The 11,627-nt window shown below is 46.8% G+C and overlaps 1 protein-coding gene across 1 annotated transcript; it reads right to left on the bottom strand.

The window, feature by feature from the left end:
- Positions 1-508: 508 nt before the first annotated feature.
- On the bottom strand, positions 509-10,594 carry SHOX2 (short stature homeobox 2). The gene is made up of 5 exons (XM_033203194.1): positions 10,065-10,594; positions 7,098-7,306; positions 4,672-4,729; positions 4,279-4,367; positions 509-2,753 (listed from the first exon to the last, which is right to left on the bottom strand). Exons 1-5 carry the CDS (start codon positions 10,408-10,410, stop codon positions 2,460-2,462), a joined length of 996 nt encoding a protein of 331 aa, XP_033059085.1. The 5' UTR covers positions 10,411-10,594; the 3' UTR covers positions 509-2,459.
- Positions 10,595-11,627: the final 1,033 nt, after the last annotated feature.

The following is an 11,627-nucleotide window of genomic DNA, read 5'->3' as shown; positions in this document are numbered from 1 at the left end:
CCGCCTTTGCGGCTCTTTTCCCGCTCCAAAGTCAGCACCCGCCCCGCTCCAGAGAGGATCAACGAACTGGGACTGCTTGTCGATTATGCCATACCAAACTCAGGTTAATTTCGCACCGCAGGATCCCTCTTTCCTTCCTCCCAAAAGTGTCCCCAGATAAAGGTTGAAATTATAGCAAAATGAATAACAAGAGTCCATCTTGGGGAAGGAAGTTACTCTATCCTGTTATTTTACTTATTATCTGTTCTTTCATTAATTTGGTATAACCCTGTTTCTATGCTGGGTGGATAAAATGGAGGGGGCCGGCGGCGAGAAATGCGCTCAGCGCTAGCGACAGCCACACAGCCACCCTTCTTACTGCCCCTTGACTGCAGCACGTAAGAGCAGAGGCAAGCACTTTTCCAAGTTGGCATATTCGAGAGAGTGATACGCATTAATCAAAAGGGAAAAGGGAAAGACTATCCCGGATATTTTAATAGTAACAGGAACAAAGATGACGCGAACCCCATCAAATGAAACGATATTTTCATTCAATTGATCGCAAAGTGTCTTCAATTATAACTTGGCACTTATTTAAAAGGTTTAACAGAAGTGGAGGCGACACATTTTGTACTGACAACACGTCATGAGATAACATCTTTGTTTAAAATAACTTAATACACTAGAAAAAATATGTCAAATATAAATAATTTTGTTTTCATGGAGAACAAATAGTTACAAAGCTCAACTGCATACCAAAGTTCAGTTAGAAGAGCTTTTCCTCTTTCTTGTAAATTAGAAGGTAAAACAAAAACAAAAACAAAAACAAAAACCCACAAACTTAGGCTTGCCAGCGAATTGGGATACAGATTGGCTTAGTCCAAAGTATCCCAGTTTAAATAGCTACATGAATTGAAACAAACAACCAAAAACAAAACAAAAAAAGTTTCTTGAATAGATACACCTTTGTGAGATAAAATGCAAATGTTGAAAGTCAGTCCACACATTATAGCCAAAATAAACTTTGTTCGTGTGTATCAACATATCTTACACAAACCTAGTGCCTGTATCTAGCTGGGTGTTATTTAAGGTGAATTTGACGGGATAGAGAGGGGGAAATAAAGCACTGTCTTCAAATAGGACTTCAGGAAACCAACAAGAAGGAACACAAGAAAAGGGGAATGGTGGGAACTAACATTGATTGAGCGCCTACTGTGTCTGGCACAGCGAGGCGCTGCACCTTCATTATTTCATTTGGTGGTCTTGTTTTCTTTTTCCTTTCCCATGTTCTGCCCACCTCTGTCTTCTTAGGACAATGAGTGTAATTTTTTCCCTTTCTGACTTTTTTCTTTTGTTCCCCAGGATCGAAGACAGGGCAAATATATAGATAGATAGATAGATAGATAGATAGATATAGATATCAATTTCCAGATGCTTTTGGTATTGTTTTTCATAGTGAAGATGAAAATGGAGTGAGTGCATGGGAGATAAGGGGGTGGGAGGAGACACACCATCAATGGAATACAAGTAACATGCAAACCGGAATTTACTGTCAGCAGTCTGGACAGTTTTGCCATAATAATTTCTCAGAGAAATCATTGTCTGTGGCATCTTTTTGTGTTAATATTATTTTTCTCTCTCCTCGTTTCAAAATTTTCTCTTTTCTTGCTCTCCCATACATGGTGGGTTTAAACTCAAAGCATCTGATTCAACGTAAAAGGAGGCCCGCCTCTCTTATCAAATTTCTCGTATTAACGTGAACTTCGCAGAAAAAGGTCAGTTTCAAAACCTGTGAACTTCCCAGCTGCGCACTTTTTTCATCTTAGTTTTTCAAATGAGTATACCTCTTCTTTCTGCTTTGCCTTCTTAGGGCATTTTAAAAAACACACATTTAAGTTGGTAACTCCCCCACATTCTCTCGAGATTCGTCTGGGTTGTTTTTCCATATTTTAAAATGTATAAAATACTTTAATTTTAAAATTTGTTTTTGCTCCTTGGTTCTCCAATTTCAGCTTCTGCCAAATAGTAACAAGAAATAAGTTCCCTTTCTCTTTTTCTCTCCGGTTTGTCTTTCAATTTTTTTGTTTGCTCATTTTTTATTGTTAACAAGATTTTTTTTTTTTCTATGCAAGAGTCCATCGTTGCGGCTTTGCGGTGAGCCAAACTCCGAGGTTCCAGAACTCCGCTGTCCAGTCTCTCTCCTGACTCCCCCAAACCCGCTCCTACAAAACCGAATTCTAGGCCCTCGGGTAGGAAAACAGGCAGGAGCCACAGCGCCTGGGTGCCTCCTGAGATCCCTGGTCCTGCGTGGAGTCTGGCTTTCCGAGTCCAGGATGCGAAAAGGAACAAGGGACGGTCAGTGAGGAGGAAAGAGGGCCGGCTCTCGAAGTCTGAAAGGGGTAACGAAGAAGCAGCGGGGCGCGGAGGGCGTGCAGGCTGAGTACCGCGGAGGAGGCGCGACATTGGTGCTGGCGTTGGCGTCACAGACCCAAGGCTGCGGCGTGCTTTTTGGCTTTCAGTCTGAGATCTGCGATGCTGGAGTTCTTGCTGGTGGTCTTGGCGGCTGCTGCGGCCGCCACTACCGAGGCGGCGGAAGCCGAATCCGCGGCCAGCGTGGCGAGCGGCAGTCCGAACGGCGGCGCTGGGAACATCATGTAGGGCGCGTGCGCGGCCAGGTGCGGATGCAGGTGGTGGTGCGCGTGCGCCACAGCGCTGTCCAGCTGCAGCTGCGCCTGAACCTGAAAGGACAAGGGCGTCACGTTGCAATGACTATCCTAGGGTGACAACAGAATAGAAACAGAGCATTAACGGCGTCCAGCTTGGCCAGAGAGAGAGTTGGGTTGTGTTTGGGCACGGGGAGAGGGCATTTGGCTGTGCATCTTGTTCCGACAGTGACCTTCTCAGCCTGTTGCTGAATCTGGGGTTCCACATGGATACTCCCCCTGGGTCTCCGAAACTCAGTTGGGGTAGGTTTATTTCCCTGGACCCCGGGAACACCCGTCTGCAGGAATGTGGCCGTCTCCCTTGGGAACTGGGCTGAAATGGTATATTGGAAAGACTGTGGGTGAGGATCCTTACCCTCTTCTCCTGATGCTGCCATGCATCTCTTACCCCACTACCAAAACAACAAGCAAACTACGCAACTTTTTTATGTCATTCAGGGAAGTTATTCCATCTGCCCCACAATAGGCACAATTGTGAGTCGGTACTTCTAACCTTTACTGCCATAAGAATTACCCAGGGATCTCGTTAAAATTCAGATTCTGATTCAGAAGGTCTAGGTTGGGGCCTGAGATTCTGAATTTCTAACAATCTCCCAGACAGTGTTGTTGCTGCTGGCCCAAAGATTACCTTTTGAGCAGTAAAGGTCTCCTTTTAAAGTCACCCCCTCTCTTTCTTCAATCATTCTCCCTTGTTTCCAAAGCCCAGCATTAGGATGCCAGAGTCCTGTGGCACCAAGAGAGCTAAGATCTCCCTGACACTGAGTCTCAATTCATGGGCACACCTATGTGTCTCCCCATCCAAGTCACTGGAGACTGAGAGCTAATTCATGACATCACAGCCATGCCAAGCAGGGGTCTTGGCTGAGGATGGGGAAGGTCAGACACTGGTTGGGAAAGGATTTCGCCCTCAGGCTTGGAGACCGGGGAGTTCAGAGCACTGGGATTTCCCAGGATTAAATCAGTGCTGCAGGCTGTCCTTTTAAAATATACTCTTAAAAGTTTCTTTATGGCTTAGGGTTTGCAAAGGCAGGGCAGCCCTGGGAAGACCAAGACTTCTCTCTTTACCAGAGATGAAGCTTTGTTTGCAGAAACAGATTTAAAAACAAAAGAAAGAAAAAACGAAAGTATGAGCTGGGAGTACTCGTGTTTATTTATTTTTCTTCTGTCAGAGTTATTTAATGTGACTAAGAGGTAGAAAATACTTACAAAAGTATCTACAGGGTTGCCTTAGAAATACCTTAGGACTAATCTCTCTATTGGATTTGACAAAATCTTACTCAAAAGACTTTTCTTTCCTCTCTCTCTAAGGGCAACATTTAGTGTATTTTTAAAGGGCCAGTTACTGCCCCCAGGCCTCTTCAGGGGTTCCTATGAGGACAGAAGGGAGCAGGCATTCAGGCCCTTAATGCTGTGTAGGTTTTTAAAGGGTAGTGGGTCCACTGTATCATCTCAAAATAGATTATCCAACTGTGCAGACATTGACATCTGGGCTCAGAGATAGGTGATGTTCAACAGTTCAAGCAAACAGTCAGGTATTTTTATATTTAAAAACAGCTTGAAACTATACTGTACTTGCCTGCTGAAATGGCATCCTTAAAGCACCTACGTTGACATAGGGTGCGACTCTACAAGCTTCAAATTGGCTGGCAGCCCCTATGAGAACACCTGTAAAAAGTACAAAAGAAAAATAATGTGAGGTTAACATTTGTAGCATTTTTCAGGGTTCCAAATGGTACAAGATAGAACTAATTACTTTGAAATTGGACTATTATCTTTCTAAATTGCATCCAAAATTTAAATAAATATAACTTACTCCCAAACTTTAGGACTCTATTAACAGCCTTTGAGGATTATTAAGTCAAGAACTATTGTCATTTTTGAGGTTTATTTTTTCTGTCATTGTAATAGTAATATTCACTACTTCTCTCTTTGCTCAGACTATCAAATGTTCCTTGTATAAGAAGCATACCTTTATGGAGTTGATTTTCTTGTTTTCTACATTTAGCTCTTCGATTTTGAAACCAAACCTATAGGTTGGAGGGAGAAAAAAAAAAAACCTAGATATTATGACTAAAAATTTTTTTTAATTACAAGAGTGCAAAGAGAAAAGAATCGTGGTTTAGATAAGAACTGGGAGATATAGCAAGCAATCTTTGAATTGTATAAAACAGCCTCAATTTCCAAAGTTAAACATGTAAATTAACTACAGAAATAGAAAGATAGATTTTATAGACTTTTGCAAGATACATTACTATTAGTCCTGATTTCATCTTTTCACATAACAGAGTCCCCATGGCCTAAAACTCTACTTGGTACCTGATACCAATATGATAATGTGTTTAGATATTTGCCCAGTTAAGACCTGAGAAGAATGTGCTCACTAATAGCCTGTAATGTTAATTAGCTTCATCTTAAAGAAAAACCAAACACCAGAGCAATAATAACTCTTTTGGGGAGAAGGAGTTGTAAGGGTTGGGGAGAGGTAATTAGTGTCATAAAAGCCTCACTACAAAGAAGTTTAGAATTTCTCTGTTCCTCTGTGCAGCAGAGTGAGACACAGTAGCAGAATAATTGTGTACCATTATCATGATAATCTAATTTGCTTCTTTAGAAAAAGCCACTGCTTGCAGTTAGGATAGTAGGAAAACATCTAGAAAATAACTAAAATGTAAATAAAAGTATGAAACAACAATAAAGTACACTTCTTAAGAGAAAAAAAGAAGAGCATTCAGCAAAAGGAGAATGAAGTATGTATAAAGCGAGTAACTCTTAGGTACTTTGTTCTCCTGGATGTTACCTGCTTAAACTTGACAACTTTTACAGGCAGTATGACAGATTTTTAAAAATTCAAATAAAGCTTGCTTTTGTATTCCACTTTCAATAATAAAGCATATTGATTGACTCACAAATTAAAGTTTTAAAAACTCCATTAAAGTAAAAATACTGCTTCAGAGCTTTTATTGCTATGTTTTTGAAAGCAAGTGTTATAGTCAATGTAAATCTTCAAAAATTTCTCTGCTATTTAGTATAATAGAGGGTGGATTGTGTGCCAGGGTGGCATCCTTTGTGTAATTCACATGGCCTGAGGCTTCTTGCCTTTTTTTCCTCTAGAAGAGTTGGAATTAAGATACTAATAATCATAACTGTAATAATTATCATCATGTTTTTAAGGGGTTGCTGAGCCTCTGGAGATCTCAGTGCACAGAGCAAAGCAGGAGAGGCTTAAAAAGGAAGGCTCTGCTGCTGATGCTGTGATGACCAAGGCAGCCTATTATTACTTTTCCTCTTCAACGTGACTGCTCTTTCTTTTTTTTTTTTTTTTCTGATCCTATTACAAGATGCGGGAAGCCCCTTAAGAATTGTGCATAGTTCGCTACAGATGGTGGTCTCTGTGCCCAGAGACCCAGGGAGTATCTGTTACAGCGATACTTTGTAACAGCTGCAGATGTGCGGGCCTAAAACTGCTCCATGTGTTCAAACAAATAATGACTATCATTTTATTCTATTTTATTATTTGAGCGGAAATATAATCTGAAACATTTACATTTGTTCCCCCTAAAGCCAGAAGGATATGTGTATGTGAAAGTACACAATTTGCTCCTTTAAATGACCCCAAAGCCTATTTTTGCTATCACATTTGCCTCCACGACCAATAAAGAAAATCTGTTTCAATCCTAACTTCATTGGGTATGGCACGTGCTGGGGGGGCAGGTTTTGGAAATATAAATACTAAGATATGTGGTTTGTTTTAAAATCTAATTTCTTTAGGGTCAGTTTCGTTGCCTTGGTTAAACAAATGAACAAAGAGTGACCAAAATGCGTTTATTTCTCCGCTATTTCACACACAGTTTGAGATCGACCGCTAACAGCAGACTGTAAATTTCTGCACTTAACAGTTACTAATTTTCTTTATAGTCTGAACATCTATAAACCTAATTGGGATATCCGCTTGACAAACCTAGACCCTGCAGAGCAGACCTTCAAGGAAATCAAACTCCAGAGAGCAAAATACTCCTTGGAACTTTCAAGGCATCCAGAGATAAAACGTTTTCTGTAGGATTTTTTTTAAGCCTTATAAAAGTAGGCCCATTAGGATTAAACCACATTAAAGCCAGCGCGAGGCGAGGGGGGTGTGGTTTATAGAAACTCTGGGAGAAAGCCCAGCACAGCTTTCTTCTTCTGGGAACATATGTTAGGATGGAAAAAAAAAGGGAGGGGAGTGCTATAGGACTAAGAACTACTTTGGAAAATAAGACCTCTAGTAAAGATATCTCTTTCCTTCTCATCTTACACCAGACACTAGAACCGCCACCTCCCGAGTGTGTTCCCCAAGCCTCTTTCCAACCCCAGGCTCTCTCTGCTCCCTGGGCCCTAGACCTCCTGGCAGCTGGGTACCTGCACTCGGGCCTCCGACAGGCCCAGTCGCTGGCTCAGTTCCTCTCGCATGAAGGCGTCGGGATAGTGGGTCTCGTCAAAAAGCCTCTCCAGCTCATTGAGTTGTTCCAGGGTGAAATTGGTCCGACTTCGCCTCTGCTTGATTTTGGTCTGGCCTTCGTCCTCCATCCCTTTCGCATCCTCTTTACGATCTTTCAGCTCCGGGGACACTGGAGGGGGCACCCCAGCGGGGCCACACATGCATCCATGCGCACACACACGAACACACACGAACACACACACGGACAAAAACAGCACAGCAAATCCTGTTACCAGATTTGTCGCAAAAAAGGATAGAGAATCGTTCCCCCTCGTGGAATCCTGATCCGGCTTCTCACCCCACCCGGAGGAAGAATACCCCAGAGAAGCGCAAAGGTCAAGTCTGAGCAGCCGCCTGGGGCAAGGTGGGCAGTCAACCACCCACCTTCTCCGCAAAGGTACCTCCACTCACTGTCCACCCCCGTTCCCGGCCTTCCCCAGCATACGCCAAATGCTTTCCACTCACTTTCGCACTCACTTTCTCCCGAGCACTCCCAGAAATCAAAGGCGCAGCGCCAGGCCTCTCACAGAGCAAGGTCTGGACATAAGGGCGCGGCAAGGCCACCCACTGGCCTCTCACACCGGCCATTCCCAGAAGGCTGACTCGTTCTCAGGCCAGCTCTCACCACCTCCGGCTCTGCCTACCGCAAACTTGCTGGTCTAATTTAGAAACAATTGGGCCGAAGGGTATCAGCGAGAGAAACAGACCCCGGTGTAGTGCCGCACAGGGAGCCGCATCCGCAGACATCCCTCGCTGCCCCTGGGCTCAGGCCAAACCCTGCATAAGGTACCCTGGGCAGCCAGGTAATCTCCGTTCGCCCTGTCCGACCCGGGTCGCACGAGCACAGGCGCCCACGCCATGTTGGCGGCCCAAAGGGCTCGCCGCCCACGCCGGGCCAGAAGGCAGGAGGCGGAAAACCAGCCTCCGGTGGCGGGCGAAAGCAACCGCTCTCTCTGTTCTCTCTTCGCCCTCCCTCGTGGAAACGCAGACTCGACCCTAAACGCTTAACCCACAGAGATCAACAGGTTCAAGCGGAATATTCGCGATCCTCGGTTTCTATTGGTTGCTCAAAGCCTTTTCATGCAACCAGCAGCTCCGATGTTTAATAAAATATGCATTTTTCTGCTCTGGGTTTGCACACATCCGTTGCCACTGTCCTGTCCTTCTCCTCCCTTTAAAAACAGGAGCTCTTCTAGTGTGAGCATATAGAGTCACCATATGTATATCGCCCTGGAACCTTTACACTCTGCGTCCGAATCAGAGACTCCGGTTTTTAAGGAGTCAAAGCTGAGTTTAGATAGCCGAGGCTGTTTGTATTTTTTTCCAGCGCAGGATCCAGGCCAGCATGGGTGTTAAAAATCATTTCCGGAAGAGCCAGTCTGCAGAGAAATTAATACTTGTCCTGAGCTTGGAAATCAACAATCCCAGGAATTGCGTCCGCCTGGGGTTCAGATCTGAACCCCGCCGTCAAGCGCGCTGGCGAACCTGTAGTTTGGGCCTGTAGTTGTGGACTCAAGGCCGGGAGGCTGAGCTGGGCACCTTGACAGTAATTCCACCATTTTACAAATTTAGGAAGACCTGGTGCTGGTTTGGAGGAAGAAGAGTCGCTAGATCTCGGCCCTGCGGGGCATTACTAGCTACGGTGATCTTAAGTATTGCCGTATTTTCTAGTTCTCAGAGTTCGTTTTGTGGACATTTGTCCCTTCTTTAGGAAGGAAGTGGATAACATTATAGTGAACATTATGGACCAATTTAATAGCAAATATTTTTACTGATATTGTACTGAAATTAAAATATGAAAACACACCCTTTAGATGCTGCCAATGAGGTGGAAGGCTTTGTCTCTTACATGTCATCTACACAGTGGATGCCACTCAAAGTTTTGGGGCTTCGAGGAGATGTTCAAATTTCAAGTTGATCAATAGACTTAATAAAATCTCTATTTTTGTCCCCAAATTTCCAATTAATGATCTAAACAGGAACAGACCATGTTATAAACAACTTAATTGCTTGCTTAAATATGTGATTTCACGCATGCCACATATTTTCTTAATTGGAAAAATATGGCAGTACACCAGTTACTGCAGGCACCAAGTGCCAAATTAATTTTATTGTTGAACTCCTTTGAATTGTTATAGGATGCTCTGCCATTGAGATAAAGACATTTCCTAACACTGCGCTAGCACCAAAGGATTTTTGCTCTAAGAGAACCGAGTACTGGGTGATTGAAAACACTAAAGGAATTGTGTAAATATAGATCCCCACCTCCCCCTCCCCGCCCCCAACACACCAAGAAACCGAAACGCCTCGCCGGGGAGAAGCAGCGTAGCCTGGACCCTAGCTTTCGTTGGCTTCCTTCTACCTTCAAAGAGAATGGGAAGTTTTGGCCCCTAAGATCCAAAGATTCAGGGTCTCTGCGGAGTTCGAGGGGTCTTGGCGGCCCCAAACACGAGGCGAGCTTTCCACCTCTCCCCTTCTCCCTCCCCGCAAACTCCTTGCTAGAGGCTAGCTTTAGTCCGGCCGTCCGGTCCGGCACCCCCTCCTGCAGCCCGGCCCCGCGAACTTCCACGTCCGCCTGCGGGCCATCCGGGCCGCGGGCCCATCCTCCGGCTGGTGAAAAATGCATTTCCATGGAATGGGAACATCTGGGAAAGGCGCGCACAAACCCCACACGCTTCCCCCCCAGCCACACGCTAGGACCCCACCCACGACCAAGCATACCACCGGACCCCCACCCTTCCACTATCACTCTAGCTTACAAAGCTGGGGTCCAGGGCCCTCTCCGCGTCCCTCTCCCCTCCCCGCTGGGCCTCGGAGTCCTCTGCCGCCCGAGAGGAGTCAGGAAGGAGGGAAGGGGAACCGTTGCCCGGGGTCAGTCAGGTCGTTACCCTCCGTCAGTCGCGGGCTGCCCGGCTCCCTGCTTCTCTCGGCAGCGCCCATGTCCAGCTCCCGGACGGGAGAGCGCCCTCCTCCAGCTCCTCCGCCTGCTCCTCCTCCTCCTACACCTCCTCCGCCTCCTCCGCCTCCGCCTCCGCCTCCTCCGCCGCCGCCTCCGCCGGCCGCCCGGACTGCCGGGCTGCCACGGTCATCGCGGCCCGCCTCGGTGCAGCCGGTCGGCTCCTTGGCCCCGCGCAGCGGCCCGCTCTCCAGCACCTCCCGGTACGTGATCGCCTCCTTCTTCTCCTTCACTTTCTGGTCAAAAGACTTGGAGACGAACGCCGTAAGTTCTTCCATCGCCGCCGCACGTCAGCCCGGCGCTCAACCTCTGCCAGCCGAGCCCCGCTCTTTTTTTCCTTCTTCTTTTTTTACTGCTCCAGCCCCCCCAGTAATAACACATCAATGGGACAGGAGGTGGGGGAGGAGAGGGAGGAGGAGGAAGAAGAAGAAAAAGAGGAGAAGAAGGAAGAAAGAGGAGGAGAAGTAGGAGAAAAAGAAGTAAGAAGAGGAGAAGGAGGAAGAAGAGGAGGAGGGGGATAAGGGTGAGGAGGAGGAGAGGGAGGAGGAGGAGGAGGAGAAGAGAAGGGGCGGGGGCCGCCGGAGGGAAATGGGAACTGATGCTTCCCTGCCGGAGCGCGCTTGTTCAATGTTAAGATCTTTGACAATTCTTCCTGCGGAGAGTTCAGATCTGATAGCGACGCTGCGCTTGAAGTCTCACTATTTATACTTCCTAAAGGCGGCCCCTTGTTCTGAGTAAATTACCTCCCCGCGCAACTCGGAGTGAGCCCCCTTCCCGGGTAGCAGTCGCGCCTCTACTGGGGGTTGGGGAGGGGAAAAGGAGAAGGAGAGAGAAGAGAGAGAGAGAAGAGAGAGAGAGAGAGAGAGGAGAGAGAGAGAGAGAGAGAGAGAAGGAGATGAGAGAGAGAGAGATTGGAGTTCGGGCGGGCTGGGCCTGGAGTGGAAGGGCAGCACAGGGGGACTGGAGGGGGCGGGGAGAGGAGGCCGGTCCCCGGCCGCTCAGGTTTCCAAATAGCCCCTGCCGCCTATGCTCTTGGCCATTAATCCAGGATTGACAAGAATCCCTAATTAATTTAATTAGGCGTGGATTTTGCGTTGGTGTCATGACTTAGTTAAACACTGGGGAGCTGGATAGACCCCGCGGGGTGGGGCCAAGAGAAAACTGACAAGTGCGCAGCTCTTAGAGTCAGTCTGGTATCCCGACACTACATCCTTACCTACAGCCTTGCTTGGAGTTAGGATGCCTCGCAACTGCTCAGCTTCGCATTTCTTTTCCTCGTCCCTGCCCTGCATCAACCGCCCAGCAGTTTATAGGCCCCGCATCCCATTCTCGCATCCTGAGCCCGCATCCCAATCCTGCATCCCCGCCTCTCACTCACACCCTCGAACCATGCCGGCAGTAGCTCCACCGCCCAGCATCATCCTGCCCAGAGTGAGGGTTGTCTGCACCTTCTCCGACCCGCGCGGCTTCTCTTAGGAGCTTCCCGGCTCGCAGG

The sequence above is a fragment of the Trachypithecus francoisi genome, unplaced genomic scaffold (genome assembly GCF_009764315.1).
Source record: "Trachypithecus francoisi isolate TF-2019V2 unplaced genomic scaffold, Tfra_2.0 Lachesis_group0, whole genome shotgun sequence".
In the NCBI taxonomy this organism is placed as follows: domain Eukaryota; kingdom Metazoa; phylum Chordata; class Mammalia; order Primates; family Cercopithecidae; genus Trachypithecus; species Trachypithecus francoisi.
The sequence above is the reverse complement of the archived record's forward strand: the minus strand, read 5'-3'. Positions and strand labels throughout refer to the sequence as shown.